Genomic DNA, 18012 nt, shown 5'->3' on the forward strand with positions numbered 1-18012 from the left:
CTCTGTCTGGAATTTAGTTGGAAAACTTTCTCTTTCAGTCGTGAACACATTACTGAGTGGTTAAAATCTCTGTTTCTGGGCTTCAACGTTGGCAAATAGCTGAGTAAACTCAGCGCTGAGTGAGAGGAGTGTTTAGTTTGTCCGAGACAGCGGAGCTGCAGACACCGGCAGCAGACACTGGAAAAAACACAAAGGAGGGGGCGCTTCGTCTCTGCGCTAACGCTGCAAAGAATCATGGGAGTTGAAGTCTTTGCGGTAAAATCTGCCAGCGGGTCAGTTTTAATATATTTTTGATATTTTTCTCGCGGGCCACATAAAAATGCACGCGGGCCGCATCTGGCATTGTATTACTGTATTCTTACGACCATTGATTTGTTTCCTGCTCTCTGCTAAAGTTGAACAGAGTCAGTTAATTATGCCCTTTTATTTTATTCATAATTTGTCTTTTCAAAAAATACACATCCTGTTTCATCCTGGAGGTTCTGAAACCATTCCGGTTTTCATCTCGCACATATTCCGAGGATGCAGAAGTCCAGCTCTATGTGCAATTGTTGTGGACGCAGTGCTAACTCAGCCACTCACCCCCTCCACCCTCATGCCACCCAGGTTGCGGGTGGACTCTGCCTCTCTCTGACAGCTGCTAATTAGAGGCTGACCAGGCCCCGCTGCACTCTGCATGACTGCCTCGCGCCCCACTCAGGTTACCCAGAGAGAGAGGGCGAAGCAGGGAGAGTTGGAGAGAAAGGTGGCTGGGCAGGAGGGGGTGGGTGGGTGGAGGAAGAGAAGATAGAAAGAGACAGAAAGAACAGAGGGGGGCACTGAAAAGTACAACTGATGGGATGAATGGTAGAAAAGAAAGGAAGAAAAAAGAATAGGCGGGAGGTAAATTTGAGGGGGGCTGCACAGTGGATTAGAGAGGACAGATTAAGCTCCTGTGTGGAATACAGAGAGAGAGAGAGAGAGAGAGAGAGAGAGAGAGAGAGAGAGAGAGAGAGAGAGAGAGAGAGAGAGAGAGAGAGAGAGAGAGAGAGAGAGAGAGAGAGAGAGAGAGAGAGAGAGAGAGAGAGAGAGAGAGAGAGAGAGAGAGAGAGAGAGAGAGAGAGAGAGAGAGAGAGAGAGAGAGAGAGAGAGAGAGAGAGAGAGAGAGAGAGAGAGAGAGAGAGAGAGAGAGAGAGAGAGAGAGAGAGAGAGAGAGAGAGAGAGAGAGAGAGAGAGAGAGAGAGAGAGAGAGAGAGAGAGAGAGAGAGAGAGAGAGAGAGAGAGAGAGAGAGAACTGAGAAATGAGAAATGGAGACTACGCCGAAGAAGCATCAGAGCATCCGCTGACATTTGTGAGGAGAATGGAAAGTTCCAAGTTCCATCTTTTCTTCTTCAGCGAGGGAAAAACCCCACATTAGTCAATTTCCATAGTTTAGACCAAGATTAGGGTAATCCACCATCTAGTGGTTGGAGTGAGGCATTGCAGTTTTATCTAAAGCCAATGAGTGAAAATCTTCTCTTGGTTTGGATTTTTGGGCTCAGTATTCATCTCAAACCTAATTTTCATAGCTTTGATATATTTCATACATCTCAGTTTTGTCTGTGACCAACATTCTGTGTGTATTTTGGCTTAATTCTCAGCCTAGTGCCATCTGACCAGTCCCCCTACAGCGATGTGTCTTCTCTGCGAGCCCCGCTCCTTGAAGGGCCTCCTCCAGACTGCCACACAATGTATAATCCCATGGCTCCCAGCATGACTCATGGATCAGGATCGGGACCAGGGCAGGGGAATGGTCACTGCTTGGATCAATACATGAGGCCCCCTCAAGCCCCTCCACCTCACAGTATAATGGGCCAGAGGGGCATGCCGCCCACAGACGGTGAGCCGGAGTATCTTTTACATCCTCTTACTCTCGAAGCTGCTAATGATTAGGACTTAAGGATACCTGAGAATTAAGCTGGAATGCTGCTTTTCCTACTGAGGGAAGGCCATTATCAAAACACTAAGATCTTATGTGCCTTAGAATAATAAAAAGAAGAGGCTCGACTGTAATGTGCAGGTATATTTTAAATAAAGATTATTAATATTGCTGTCTTCTTATTCCATATCTTCTTATCTCTTAAGATGTAAAGGATTTAAAATCATTTTGTTGATTTATTCCTACTTCTGTCTCTAAACCCCACAGGCTGCAACAGCGCCCCCTACTGCAATCAGAACAACATGATGTCTTCTCATCAGAACTTCTGTCAGGTTCAGCCCAGCTCGGAACATATTGGGTCTGGTGATGGTGAGACAAGATCCAGTTTAAAATCAAAATGAATCCTGTCACACACAAAAAAAAATCCTTACCTTAAAAACCCTCGTATTGTCTGTCTGGATTAGGCTCCAGGTTCTCCACTCCTCGCTCCATGCTGAAGCTGAGTAAAAAGAGAGCTCTGTCCATTTCACCCTTATCTGATGCCAGCGTGGACCTGCAGACTGTCATTCGGACCTCACCCAACTCTTTAGTGGCCTTTGTCAACTCTCGCTGCAACCCAAACGGTGCCAGCTCCTACGGGCATCTCTCTGTGAGCGCCATGAGGTATGACATAAGTATTTCCCAACATTGGTCTTTGCTTAGTGGTCTTTATTTGAAAAATAGAACTTGTTTTTTACCTCATAGTCCATCCCTGAGTTACTCCAGCAACGTAAACTGCCTCTCCAGACAACAAGGGTCCATGTACGGAGGAAACGGGGCTACACCTTTGGGTGGCCATACACCAGGTCCCTGCCAAGCTTCACGCTTACCTCCCCACAATCCTCGGCTCCAGGCTCCACCCAAGCATGGACACGTAAGAGAGCTTTTTAATTCACACCTCAAATTGTCCAAACGGGATTCAGCAGCTTCTATAAATAATCAGTCTTGGGCTTTTTTTACAGCTGAAAACAGAGCCAGGTCTTGGAGGAATGATGGACGGATTGAACGTTAAGAGTCTGGAGGAGAGGTCGGAGGCAGACATAGCCAGTCCTTCATCTACAGGCACTCAGGTAAGTGACATCTTATGGAGTATCTGCACTTGTGCCGGTTTGTAAAATTGCGTTAAAAACAAAGAACACCAGGAATAGCATATTGTAAGACTGTAAAGCACTTCTGGGTAATAACTAACCCAGAACTGTGTCAACAGGATCATTTGATGGGCCTGTTGGACGGCAGAGAAGATTTGGACAAGGAGGATGGGAAGCCTGAGCTGGAGGCCGTCTACGAGACTAACTGCCACTGGGAGAGCTGCAACAAGGAATTTGACACACAAGACCAGCTGGTTCATGTAAGACAAAAACAAATCCTTTCCAGTAACAGGAAGTCACACTAGCCTCTTTTACCGTAATACTATAAGTTATTATTATTTCCATTGAGTTAGTAGTAATATTACTGCAACAGCAGACTTCTGGATGAAGACAACACATTAGCACAACAGAGGGTGGTGTCATGATCATGTCTGGGATGTTCGCTAAGCCCAGACCTATAAGACTGGGAGATCTGGGTTCAAATCCATGTTCCTGTCATACCAAAGACTTTAAAAATGTGACCCAATGCATCCCCACTTGACACTCAGCATTGAGAAGTTGGATTGGGGGTTAAACCACCAATCAGTTTACGAGCTCAGCCACTGTTGCAGCTCACCCCTCCCCACAGGTATGTAGGGCTGCAACAACGAATCGATAAATTCGATGAAAATCGATTACTAAAAGCGTTGGCAACGAATTGCGTCATCGATTCGTTGTGTCGCACAACTCTTCCAAAAGCGCCCCCCCTTCCCGCCCGCCATTGCGCGCAGACCAGAGCAAGTCAGATCAGCGCGAGGGAGAGTCGATCAGCGCGAGGGAGAGCCGCAGATCAGCGCGAGGGAGAGCCGGCAGATCAGCGCAAGGGAGAGCCGGTACCGGCAGATCAGCGCGAGGGAGAGCCGGCAGACTTGCGCTGCTGCGAACCGGTTCCGCATTGTTGTGCAGCGATCCAGGCAGCTGCTTCCAGCACACGGTCCATTCTCAAAGTGGTTCAACCAAAAAACTATAATTAGCACAGATCGTTCATGTCCGCACATGTTCTCTATTTTGTCTTATTTGTGCCTGAAGCGCGCTACTGCGGAGCTCATCACCTGTGCTGTGGTGATGTCACCTCACGCAGCATCGAAAACGCACTCTCCGCTGTGTGGTCAGGAGATCCCTTTGATCTGCTCAAAAGTAACTGATGAGGTGAAAAGGTAAGAATCCAGGCAACAGATTTTCTGAAGAATTAAGAGGAGATGCAGGAAGATGAGAGACAGACAGGACAGGAAAATAGTTAAATAAAAACAAGAAAACAAAACAAAGTGTTGAAAAGTAAAATGTAGGTAGATTTATCTCCACTACACGTTTTTACCAGTAAAAAACAATAAGTTATACACATGTTATATTTATACATCTGATACAATTCAGATCACCTTCAAAACTCAGTCACACACCCAGGGCCGTTTCAAGACATTTTGGGGGCCAAAGCAAAATGCCCCCCCCCCCCCCCCCCCCATAACTGGGCTCCCCAGAAGCCTCTGTGTAATTTATACCCTCTCCAGTAGTGTTAGTTATACGGTGTTTATAAAAGCCCCTCAGACATTACTGACATGTTCTAATATTATCAGATGAAAAACTAAATTATCAGACATGCTGTCTCATCTGCTGCTTTTCTAAACTTTTTAAAAGTAACAAAACCATGTGAAAGCCACTATTTGTGGATTCTCTGAAAGTTTCCATGGAGTGTGTGACAACTTATTTTTTCATTGATCCTATCGTCTAATCTCACAGCTGAAGCAAGCATCCTTAATAATCTGTGCACAGGAAGCTTACCGATGCTGTAGTAAAACAAAAGGTATAATAATTTATTATTAATAAAACCTTGTTGCAGCACTAAAGCAGAAAAATTAGATTTTGCATTAAATATGCAAAATATTTACATATGAATTGTTTTAGAGCCCTTTAATTGGCAGAATCTGATATTAATTTAGTTCTTACAAAAAATGGGTCCCAACATGGTTTGTGTGGCGTTGCCATAGTGTGACGTCATAGGCACAGATCCCCTGTCCTCTTGTTTGGAAATGGAAATATGATCACCCTATGTTAAACAAACTGTCCACCCGGGCTTTTGCGCTGCACAGAGACGCTTCGCTGCCTATGACTGAACGTCAGTTGAGAGTCAGTCTCATGCAGACTGACCAATGAAGAGAGGGCCTCAAGTTAAGACCCTCTCCTCATTGGTCAGTCCACACGAGGTGGGTCAAAGGTTACTCTGGGCAGGTTACGTGTTGTCAGGCATTCAAGTATTGAGTATATTTACTGCATATTACAGTAAAATATTCTGTATGTGACCACATTATGGTGATCCTTGGGTTGTGATGATGGAGCCCTTGAATATTGTTGCCCAGGGTACAACAAAGTGTTAATCTGGCCCTGGTTCCGCCGTCACATTCCCGCAGAAACTGGTTGATCACACTGGAGCCAGACTACTAGCATGTGGTTTTACAACCACAATGTCCTCAGAAGCAAAAACGCTTTTAAAAGGGAGGGAGGAGTCCTAACTGTTGCTGCAGGCGTGTTGTGTGAGAGTGCAGTTATATACTGGTTAATATATTTTTGGGTTCAGTTGCTTTCATGTGGCCTAATGTGAGTCCATTTGGGATCATTGGAATGATCAGCAGCATTTCTTGATGTGACTTTATGGCAGTTGCCCAGGGCATCATCGCAAGGAGGATGGCATTCATTTACTTTTGCTTTATTTGGTATTTTTTCAGTCATTTTTGGAAATAGTGATCAATTTTGATTAATTCACAGCCTATGTTTAATTACATTTAAAATAAATGTCAACAGATGAGATCAAACAAAACACATGAGAATTGCCCTTAAGCTGTTTAACTTGGACCAAGCATTTTAGGTCACAGATAGATGTAGCTTAGGGTCTCTGTCTATACACCTTATAAGACAATTTAGGTGATGGCATGTTGTTTTTCTGCTATTGAACTGTTTTCTAGTAATGTTGTGTTAAATAAAGTGAAGGAAGGAGAGAAATAACGTTTCCCTAGCAGTTTTAAAAATTTCCCCATGTAATCCGATTAATCGATTAATCGTGTCGAGACCCCATCCGATTAATCGATTATCCAAATAATCGTTTGTTGCAGCCCTACAGGTATGGGTCAAATGTGGAGATGTAATTTCACCAGTGTGTGATAATGACTAATGGGACTTCAATTGCAATGAAAAGCAAGTTACTTCTGAGGTAAAAGGAAGTCTGTGACAGCACAGAGACTGTTTCTGGTCCTTGGTGTTGGTGCTGCTGGCAGGTTGTGCGTTTTCTGCGTGCCAGAAGCTTTAGAAAGGCGAGGTGGGCTAAATTCTTAATATTGTAACATTTGCAGCAATAAAAGCACCAGACAGAATGGCATTTTGCTCTTAACAACATCTGAAAGTAGTCAGACAAAAGGCTGGGAAAATGCTGCAGCTCTGTTCTAACTAACTTTTTAAACATTCAGTCACAAACAACGTGTCTAGTGTGACTCTAAAGTCTTTCTGACCATTTTTTTGATAATTCTGTTGGTTTGTCTGACAGAGTGACTGTTTAAACCTCACAATGGTTTGCATTTTGCAGAAAATCTCATTGAGTTATAGCCTGTTCTCATATTCCAAGATCAAACACTCCTATTAATGGAACTTGTATCTCACCTTAATGTTTCAAACACAGTTCGTTACCCAAAAAGATGTGTCTGCCTCCCTCCTTCCTTTGGGGAAGAGATGATCTAATGGCCAAGTTGAGATGTGGGACTTCTGAGGCTGTACAGACTTGTCAGGAAATCGGTCTATTCCTCAGAGGGGGAGCGACACATCCGGCTCGAAGGACCATTTTCTGTTAGAAAAATATCACATTAAAAACAACACAGTGAGACACAAGGTTAAGTTTGGCTTTGAAAAGGGGAAAGGTTACAGGGTCACTGTCAAAAATCCTTATGATTTGTTCTTTTTTCCACTCAGACTTTTATTGAAGTTTTTAGGCGGTTCCAGTCAGTATACAGACACTAATCAATTTCTCCTTCTCACCCAACAGCATTCCTTGATGTGAGCTCACAAACTTACGTTATACCCAGCAACGTCTTAAAGACACTTTCTCATAACAGAACTTCTGTTTCTTATCTACTTTCAGGCAGATAGTTGCTGTTTTGCTATTCACACCTCTCATACTTTTATCAAAACTTTAGTTTTGCTCTGCACCACTTTGTGCACAGCTTGTCTCCTCCATGCTGAAAGAAAACATTTTAGTCACTCTAGTTCTAAATCATCACATTAACACTTTATATGATAATAAAGGAATAAGTAGAAAACAAAACAAGAACAAAATGAATATATTCAACAATGACAAAATTGCTTTGTGGGAAAGTTTTGTGAGTGATTAACATGTATTTAATCAAGAATAATTAGATTTTTTTTAATCGACTCCTACCCCTAAATGAACTAAAAGTACAAAAAACTACAATAAGACAAGATGTCCAATAAAGATGTAATAAGTCAGGCTGTATGCTGTATTTCAGTGGTCCTTCCATAAATGTGACTTTGACAAATGTTGCTTTTGGTATTTTGCCGTTGAATTTTTAGCACATCAACAACGAGCACATCCATGGAGAGAAGAAGGAGTTTGTGTGTCACTGGCAGGAGTGTTCTCGAGAGCAGAGACCTTTCAAAGCTCAGTACATGCTGGTGGTTCACATGAGAAGGCATACAGGAGAGAAGCCACACAAGTGCACTGTAAGCACATTCAACCTTCTGTTTCATTCTTTACGCTTTGCGTTTCTTCTTTTACTGTTTTTGAATGTCCCCCCCCCCCCTCCCAAAATCAGCAGGTTTCTGAACAAATATCACTTTTATGAACAACATACGTTAAACAATTTTTAAGGTTTTAGGTTTTGTGTATTGAAATTAAAAAATTGCCTTTTCATGTCTTATCTTATAATCCTTTTACAGGTGCTTTTAAAAACACTTTCTATCCACGTTAAGGAATGTAATAAAGCCTGAACTTAGCTTAGCTTTAATGAATAACATTCCCAGGACAAATTTTGTTCCAGATATCCAGTGTGCTGTAACTCAAATATGTTGTCACCGATATCTTGTCATAGTTTGTCACCAAAGCATTTATATGCATTTATTCTTATGTAGCTTATATTTTTTGTTTCAGTTCGAAGGCTGTAACAAGGCCTATTCTCGCCTGGAGAATTTAAAGACCCACCTTCGCTCTCACACCGGAGAGAAACCTTATGTGTGTGAACACGAGGGCTGCAACAAAGCCTTTTCCAATGCTTCAGACCGGGCTAAACATCAGAACAGAACTCATTCTAATGAGGTATTCTTACAGACAGCTCTAAAATTACTACTTAAAAAAGTGCTTGAAGTGCTTTTTCAGTCATAGAAAGTTTGAAATTTGAACATGAAACATAATGTTACTTATAAAACTAAAATAATAATCAGGAATGTAAAATGTGGCACATACAGTGCGTTTACATGCAGCCAGTAACCCTTTTAAAACCCGAATATTCACAATAACCCAGTTCCGCAGGTCCATGTAAACACCACCAAAAACCCGGATATGCTCATAACCGGGTTTTTAAAAACCCGGTTACTACACCTGGGGTAACCCTTTTCTAACCCGAATGTTTGGTCGTGTAAACGCATACCGGCATATCCCCATCAAAGCGTGTGTTCTGCGCATGCTCTGTTCGCAAGGAATCTTGGTCTTTTGAGTAGCGAGACGTCTTGTATGCGCCAGAACACCGGAAGTAAACAACAAGTTGGGAGCAACATGGCGAGTCGCGGCACAGCACCACACTTTTGGAGTGACGAGTAAACTAAAGCGCAAACAAACACGGTCGCTATCTCTTCCGAACTGGGAAACATGTTGTTGTTTTCACGGATACCGGAACAAGAAGAACCGGAAATGACGCATATTGCGTCTGGACGTAGTCCATACGTCCTGACACTACCCCATCGTCTGCATTTAAATTGGGTTATGCAAGTTAGAGGTAACTCTTTCTATTTACGCTTGTAAACGGGTTATTCTGATCAACTCAGAAACCCGAATACCGACCTTAACCCGATCATAACTCGGATATTGGCTGCATGTAAACGTAGTCATAGAGAAGTAGCCACTCAAAGATTGCATGAAATGACAGGTGCATTGCTCCTTCACAGAAACCTTATGTTTGTAAGATCCCTGGTTGCACTAAACGATACACAGACCCCAGCTCTCTGCGTAAACATGTGAAGACGGTACACGGCCCCGAGGCTCACATCACCAAAAAACATCGTGGGGACACAGGCCCTCGACCACCTGGCTCCGCTATGACCCCTGGAGGTCCAAACTCTGAGCTGCTGCTGGATAAGGAGGAGGCGCGCAGGGAGGACTGTAAACTATTGGCCCCCGAGACTTCTCTGGTGAACTAAAATATTTCAGCAAATAAAAAAACTAAATGAACTCCATTTCATTTCTTATTTTTAAAAACTTGTCTTCTTTCAGAAGTCCCAACCAAGCCCTGGTGGTCAGTCATCCTGCAGCAGTGAACGTTCTCCACTGGGGAGCACCAACAACAATGACAGCGGAGTGGAAATGAACCTAAACACAGCAGGGAGCTTGGATGATCTTACAGCATTGGAGGATGGAGTTACAGGTGGAAGCGGAGGAGGGGAGCCAGGAACAATGGGAATGTCTGCCCAAGCTCTGAAAAGGCTGGAGAACCTTAAGATTGACAAGCTAAAGCAAATTCGAAGACCGACACCTCCCGGTCGCTGTGCCAGCAACAAGCTTCCCGTCATTCCTGGTACAAAATTATGCTCAAAATTTGAATCTTTATGATGAGCAGTAGCATAGAAACCTTCACAGGTTTGATTTGTTGTTGCATGTTTCTTTTTAGGTTCAGGAGAAAGCATGGGAATGTGTGCACCTTCTCCACTTCTTTCCAACCGACGTGTTATGGAGCTGTCCAATCAGGAGCTTGGAGGTGGAACCATTGCCAACTCTGCTAATGATAGAAGAGGAAGTGGTACAAGCAGCATGAGTTCTGCGTACACTGTGAGTCGCCGTTCCTCCATGGCATCTCCTTACCTATCCAGCCGGCGCTCCAGTGAGGTCTCACAAATGGGAGGAACAGCAGGGGGAGGATGCCACATGCTTAGCCCAGAAAAAAATGGAGGAGAACCCCTCTCACCCGAGAGCAACCGCAGAGGGGGTCCCTATCCTGGAGCTGGAGGACTACCAGGTCTCCCAAATTTAACACCAGCGCAGCAATACAATCTAAAGGCCAAATATGCCGCAGCAACTGGTGGGCCACCACCCACTCCTTTACCTAACATGGACCAGCCAGGCACGCCAGTTCGAAGAGGAGGTCTCCTGAGCGAGTACCAGGGGCAACATCTGCCTCCTTTCCTGCAGCAAGGTGGTCCTCGTAGACACAGTGCCAATACAGAATATGGTACTGGTGTCATCTACCCTCACCAGGCCCCAGGTAACAACTCCAGGAGAGCTAGTGATCCGGTTCGAGTAGCAGCAGAGTCCCAAGCACTTCCAAAACGCTTCAATAGCCTTAATAATGTAGCCATGATGGGCCGAAGAAATGCACTGCAGCAGCATGTCTCTGACATCAGTCTTTCTCGTCACATTTACTCCCCTCGGCCACCTAGCATTACAGAAAACGTTATGATGGAAGCAATAGGTATGGAGCCTCATCTCACTCCTGTTGATACAAGGGAGCATTCCATGATTGTTGCCCCTGGAGACAGAAACTTCATGAGCTATCAGCAGCAAAATCAGACCATTGGAGCCGGGGGTCCACTTGCAAATCAGCTGTCCCCAAGCCATGATTCTCTTGCCTCATCCTACTACCAAGGCCATGGAGGGGAGGTCCTTTCTAGAGCTGGTGCAAGTTCACTGGGCCAAGCAAGGCCCGCACAGCAGGAGGGCATGTCGAATGCACTCCTCCAACAAGCTGAATACAGCATGAGCACCTGCCAGCTCAGTCCTACAGGCCCACATTACCCCAATGTAGGCCAGGGTGGAGGCAGTGGAAGTTCTTGGAATGGAAACCACAACCAAATCCAAACTTTGAACCATACTATTCAGAACCAGCGATCAATGCCGTATTCAGATCCCAATTTACATCCTCAGCAGACACAAGCCCATTTCAGTAATCAGACAGGGCTTTACAACAGTACTGATGGGACTCACAAACTCATTATCAAGCCTGAGCAGCAGTTCCCCTCTGGTTTGGGTGGAGTGGGTTCTTGTCAAAGTGCAAAGCTCCAACAGCAACAAATGCTCCTGCAGCAAACACAGGGTTACCCTCAACAAATGGGCCAAGGAGCAATGAGAAGCTCCAGCCATCCCAGCTGTGACTTTCAAGGGCCAAACCAGAACTGTTTCCCCAATGCAGGAGGGGTAAGCTTGGGCTGCACGGGTTCTGCACTATCTGAGGGTCAGAGGTCAGAGACCCCAATGATGCAGGTGAAGGAGATGATGGTGAGGAATTATGTGCAGTCCCAGCAAGCGCTTATGTGGGAGCAACAACAAGAACAGCACCAACAGGGTGGCATTAAACCTCCTCTTGTTTCTGACAACATGGATCAAACGGCAATCATGCAACACAGTCCAGAGCAGCAGAATCAGAATCTTTACTCCAACCAGTCATATTCCTCTTTTCCTGATCGGAATCTGGTTATGAGCCCCACCACCCACAACCGGGGGTCTGCGTCAGTTACACCTAAAGACCAGCATCTCACAGGTATCCAAGGGTCTTGCTATAATCCGGAAATGGTGGTACCCAGGCCCCCTCAGGGGCCAAAGCCTCTCAGTCGTCAGAACAGCTCGTCACAGGTAGGAGGAAGCTACCTTGGTAGCTCCCCCCACGTCAGCCCTGTTCACTCGACTTCGAGCCCCAGAAGAGGTGTTCGACTTCCCCCAGTCCAGCATCCACTGCACCCTCAAAATGAAATGTTCTCTCCCAACAACAACATTTACTACTCAGGTCAGGTTAACATGGAGGTGCAGAAAACCTTGGAGCCCCCAAACAGACCTTGTCTTAACCAGCAGCATAGTATTGGGTCCAGTTTAGACCCCGTAGTTGATTCAAAGTCGGCCCCCATGGCCCCTTTTCCCGAGTCTGGTCCTGTTTCAAATGCCTTAGAAAACCTGGACTTGGAAAATGCCCGCATAGACTTTACATCCATTATTGATGATGCAGATTCGTCCTCGTTTAGTCCGGTCAACAATAACCTTCAGGGTCATCTGGGATCTTCTTCCCAAACCTCCTCCCGCCTCACCATCCCACAGACTTTTGTCAGCCTTACTCCAGGTTCTGGTCTATCAAACATGGCTGTTGGTGACATGACGTCCATGCTTACTTCACTAGCTGGAGAAAATAAGTACCTGAACACTCTGTCTTAGGGAATTATGGAGCAGCTAGGCATTTGATTAGACTAAAAAAATACATATATTTGGCCTCAAATTTCTCTGGGTTTTCAAACTCACATTTTGTCACTTGAGAGTATACGGAAGAACAAGATTGATCGACGCTGTGTGATATTAGCCACTTTTAAGACTAAAACCCAAACTACAATGATGTTGATCTATGAGACCTGTTGCTTAATAAGGACTCATGACAATTAATCATATTCTCATATGGGTGATAAATGAGACAAATCTACTTTAGCGGCCTCCTCACAATTGAAAAAAATTATGCAAATTACCATCAAAAAGCCTTAAAACCAAACGTGCCCCATCATTATTTGTTTTCTACTGCCTTGGTATGGTCTTCTATGACATTTTTAACAATAAAACAAATGTTGTGATTTTTACTGACAATGTTGAACAGGTATCGTTTTTGCAAAGGGCGTTGGTAACAGGAACAAGGAAGGATACGTGTAAATATGTTATTTTTTCTACACAAATTTTGTTTATGACAATGAGACATTGGATAGTTATGTCTTTTGATAGTCTGCTTAATAGTTTGCTTGAAGCTCAACGTCCAGGTTGTTTGAAAAGATAAAACTGTACTTTTAGTGATTGAGATTTGTTTTTCTGAGCTAGTAATTCTGCGTGTTTTGCTCTGGATTCTCACCTATTTTAGTATCAACACAATCCGACGACACATATCAGTATTTCTACTTATGCACCAGTGTAAAGGAATCGAATCGCATGTTGTATCACAGCACATGTGCACACACACAGACACTCAGGTCCTGTTTTGAATATTTGTATTTACCTTTCCAGACAGAAAGTTTGCACTCCATGTGTTTACTGTCCCTAAAAGCAGCTGTGTACTTGTTTTTTTTTTCTGTTGTGTTTATACCAGCATGTACCTAGCCTTTTCTAAGGTACGTATAACAAGCAACGTGCATAAATGTTCATGTCAGTTTGTCGACGTGCGTAATAAACTCAAACATAACCTACAGCTCATCCATGACTGAAAACTCAACAAAGCTGACTGTAATTTAGAGACTGGTGTACGTTTATAGGACATAAAGGCTCTAATCTCAAGAGGAGGAACTGTTTTGAAAATTCAGCCAAATTATTTAGAGGACATTGAAAAGCATGGATTTGTATGGTTTCGATTCAGAAACATCCAAGCTGCATCCCATGATGTAAGCTGCAGCTTTTTGTTTAATTAATTATATTCAGTGGCTTTGTGCCGATTCTACAGTACAGCAATGAAAGATCCCTCCTTCTCAACCACTCACATGAACCTCATTTTTGACCACAATAGAGAATTTACTTAAGATTTTTTAGACAGTTAATCGACGTGAGCCTGCCAACGTGCAGTGGGAGCTTCACTAAAGCATTTCCCATGACTTTTCACCAAATCACAGTATTGTCACGTCAGTTCACCAAGCACCATCACAAATGGATATTTCTTTATTTTGGAACAAGTGCAAAACCTACCAAAGACTTTAAAGTTCGAAAGAAAACAATGCACAAATGTGAGTATTATGAGTCAACACTAACACTAGAGATCAGTAAACCAACATGCATTGTTAGTGCTGTTATATAGAATGTATGAAATGTTTTGTACAAAATCTTATGTTTATGAACTTTATGGATGCTGCCTTTTGTGTGTGTGTGTGTGTGTGTGTGTGTGTGTGTGTGTGTGTGTGTGTGTGTGTGTGTGCGCGTGCGTGCGTGCGTGAGAGAGAGAGGGTGAAAGGGATGTGTCTGTAACTGTCATCTTTCATTCTGACTTTTTTGCTGGCAAAAGAATATCACTTTTTAGCAACAAAGCTATATTAGTAGCAATAACTTTATTAGATAAAAAGTGAAGTGTTTTATTTTGTGAACAGTTTTCTACATTTTTATACATATTGTGCTATAATGTACCATTTTAAGAAATAAAGGTGCAGTTTGATATGGTTGCAGAGTGTTTGTCAGAAATTTGTTTGTCCCGTCTATTTTCATGAGCTGGTGCATCGTTTTATTCTTTTTTAATCTAAAGTGAGGATTAGCATTATGGTGGAAGGCCATTTGTTTCACTGCAGTAACTTATTTTATCCTGCAGAGTGCAGCACAGCCTGTGGAAAAAGTTTCATGGTACATCTGCATCTTCCATAGCTTTTAATAAATGTTGCACACACTCTTTAAATGACCTTTTGACGCTATTCAACTGAAGTGGTTTTGCATAATTTTACCTCCTAATTATTCAAACTTCATCCCATTGGACCAGAAGATTGAATTCATTCCCATTTATCTGTCCCTTTATTTTCATCCCATTAACTGACTGGAAAAGTCTTTGTTATGAGTTAGAAGTGGACCTCACGGCGGCTTGTTATAGACTGCAGTGAGCTGCCCAGATTAAGTGGATGAGCATTAAAAGTGGCTGCTTTTTGTGACATCAGTGCCTGGACTGAGTCTATGTGGTCAGTAGGGATTTGCACAGTGGGCTGCTGAATGCTGTAAAAAAAGAAAAACTACACCAACCTGTCTTGTATAATATTATCAACGCAGTCTGCACTTTCAGAAGCTTTATGAAGAAGTGATGAGAAACATCAGTTAAGAAGTTAAAGTCCAAGTAAACCATTAAAAATCATTCACAAAATTGTTTCCCAATGTTTTGGGCCATAAAATGAGGTAATGTGTATTTGTGTCTTGGGCCTTCATAACTTAGCATCAGGCTAAACTGGACTTCATTACAACTTTATCACATAGCACCAGGCTAAATTAAACTTTGTTAAAACTTCATCATTTAGCATCAGGCTAAGCTGAACTTCATTTTAACTTTATCACTTAACATCAGGCTAAGCTAAGCTAAACTTCAATATAACTTTTTTTTTACTTAGCGTCAGGCTAGCCTTCATTAAAATTTAAGCTAAACATCATTAGTGTCATTAAAACTTCATCACTTAGCATCAAGCGATGTCTGACTTCATTAGAACTTCTTTATTTTGACGCTAAATTTCAATAAAACTTCCACAAAGCATGGCTTTTGCCAATTCTAACCTTTGTAATGTGTTGTATGAATCCAGCAGCTCCCTCCCTCCACCAACGGAACACCTGCCAGCTAAAGCTAAATTCAACCATCTCACTAAACATAATCAGCTGAGAGCTTTAAAACCAACTAAAATATCAATTTCACTGAAAGTCTAAATTATTTTTAGAAAAGCGTGCGTGCATATGGTCCATTCTTTGTAGCCCAAGCAAAAAACAAACCTATACTCATACATGAGTGTCGATCTGAACGTTTTTCTTTTTCTTTTTTTCCTAATATGTTCTATCTCTGGCATTTGGGTGTGTCTGTTATGACAGCTTTGAGAGCTACTTTATATTTTTCCCTTTACTTTTTACTCTTTTTTTTTTTTTACTTTTTTTTTCGGTCAGTACCTTTATTTTGTACAACCTTGGTTTTTTCCTGGTTCGGGGGCCCCAGTGTGCTCACACTATACGGGCATTGTGGTGTTGTGGCATGGCACAGCAGACGCACGGCAGCCACTACAGCCTGGCAGCGATGCTAAAGCTGACTCATTTGCTCCGAGGCTGAGGGAAGTTTTCCTGACGGACTACTGATTTGCAATCTGCCATATCCACATTTGTGATTTGAAACAATAGCTCAGTTTCCACAAAGGAATCCTGGGTGTTTGGAAGAGTTTACTGGCATAATACCAAAATAAAAGTGAGTTACTTATGATTAAAATGTTTGAACCATCTGTGTGGAATAGAGACAGAAACAACAGAGGAAGAAACCTACTTTTTTGAGTTGTTCACTTCATTAGAACTGTTTCAGCAATGTGCTATAAGTGAGGAAATTATGTTATTTGAGTTTTTGTTACTTGACTGACAGTCACATAATCAACAACAAACTATATGGAATGAATAAGAGGAAGGATGCTACTGGTTGGTACATTTGGTACTAAAAATAGAAGGAAAAACTGTGATCATGTTTAAATTCATGAGGAATGTTACAGGGGACTCTTCATATGGAAAACAAAGCGAGGTTACACAGCAACCAAGTTTTATTTTTACCTGGATTTTTTTCCTTTTTTTTAAATGCAAGAATTCAAATTATTGTCTCTTAGTTCAGGTAAAGTAAAAATAATTTCATTAAGATAAAAGGGTCAGAGTTACCTTAACTCATATTAAATTAGAAATATGATCAGCTGAACTAAAAATCCACTCAAGAATAATCTTATTTATATATTAGACAACTCACTGTAAAAGGATCAAAGTTGCAGGAAGGTTATTTCTTTAATTGAAAATGAACATTTTATAAACATTAAACTGTTTGATTCTTCAGAAAATATGCACAAGTGTTTTTGCACAATTCTAGTAGATTCCTAATTACATAGAGTGATCTAAAGGTAGTGCTGCATGTCTTGATTCCCTCCTCTAGTGTAACAAATGGAAAACTCAAAATAAGAACAGAGTTTTTCAAATGCAAAGAAGTGGGTGACATAATGACTTCTCTCTTTTCTTGTCTGCTCATTCAGGGGGAGGCTTTTCTTCCCTTTTGTCACTTAGGTCGGCATATAATTAACTCCTGCTTAATATGCCGTGTAAGGGCTCTGCTCCCTGTGCAAGATGCTTTGAACCCGAAGACCACAGACCGGGACAAAAAAAAAAACAGTGGGACTGCTTCCTCTGAGCTCCCCGTTGTTTAAAACGGACAGTTGAAAACTGAAATCTTATAAGTTCTTTTTTTACATTTTGCAGTTGTAAGTCATGTTTATTATAAACATATATATCCAGTAGACTAATTGCTGCAGCAGTGAAGTGAATCTGAGTTGCTCGTCTTAACACATTTTAACAAGCTGCAATTGTTTACTGGTGTAAAATTGGGTGCATTAGTGTGTCAAAAATGACTTTTTAAAGTCTGTTTCAGTGCAGGGTGTGGGGGCCAACACCCTCCTGCATGCATACAAATTATTTTGTCCCAGGACCTTTGCTGCACCTTTGCACCTCTGTAACCTTCTGTAGCTAAGTTTATTGCCCCCGCCTCATCCACCTCTTCATCCTCCTTCTTTTCATAACACAAAAGACCCCTTTGACCTCTCTGTCCTCCTACTCCCTCCCCACCTTCAGGATGCTTTCTCTTCCAGAATCCATTAGGGACACAAACCCCCAGCAAACACAAATCAGGAAAAAATAAAGCAAATATTTACTCATTTATCTTGAGTAAAAGAGAGAGGGGGGAAATTTTAAAATAGATTGTCTTTGTGCAATTTTCATGCATGTTTTGGAATATGTAGTCCCCCTTCCAAACGGGTTTAAATCCTTTCACTTCTGTCCTTAAATCTGGTAATCTGTGCCAGTGTCAGATCCTTGTTTGTTTATGCCTCACAGCAGCATCCATTATGCGTCCTGCAGAAAAGAAGCCGTCTGGAAGGTGGGGGGAAATGTTCGGAGGGGGGCACAAGAAAAGCCAAGGTGGGGGTCCTGTAGAGTTTGCTGTTTTGTTTAATGGCAAAACAGATTACGGTCCAGGTTGCAACACAAAGCGCTGTCAGCGCACCAC

The 18012-nt window shown here is 42.5% G+C and overlaps 1 protein-coding gene across 1 annotated transcript in view; it reads left to right on the forward strand.

Moving 5' to 3' along the window:
- The window catches only part of gli1 (GLI family zinc finger 1), a 54845-nt gene extending 42246 nt beyond the window's left edge, over positions 1 to 12599 (forward strand). The window contains exons 3-13 of the mRNA XM_015959150.3: positions 1621 to 1859; positions 2166 to 2267; positions 2363 to 2561; positions 2643 to 2811; positions 2900 to 3007; positions 3145 to 3285; positions 7631 to 7780; positions 8208 to 8372; positions 9218 to 9460; positions 9543 to 9843; positions 9937 to 12599. Coding sequence (XP_015814636.3) covers positions 1621 to 1859; positions 2166 to 2267; positions 2363 to 2561; positions 2643 to 2811; positions 2900 to 3007; positions 3145 to 3285; positions 7631 to 7780; positions 8208 to 8372; positions 9218 to 9460; positions 9543 to 9843; positions 9937 to 12461 — 4342 coding nt within the window. The 3' untranslated portion in view covers positions 12462 to 12599. The remainder of the gene's footprint in view (positions 1 to 1620; positions 1860 to 2165; positions 2268 to 2362; positions 2562 to 2642; positions 2812 to 2899; positions 3008 to 3144; positions 3286 to 7630; positions 7781 to 8207; positions 8373 to 9217; positions 9461 to 9542; positions 9844 to 9936) is intronic.
- The last annotated feature ends 5413 nt before the right edge of the window (positions 12600 to 18012 follow it).

This window comes from Nothobranchius furzeri, chromosome 3 (assembly GCF_043380555.1).
Source record: "Nothobranchius furzeri strain GRZ-AD chromosome 3, NfurGRZ-RIMD1, whole genome shotgun sequence".
NCBI classification, from domain to species: Eukaryota; Metazoa; Chordata; class Actinopteri; order Cyprinodontiformes; family Nothobranchiidae; genus Nothobranchius; species Nothobranchius furzeri.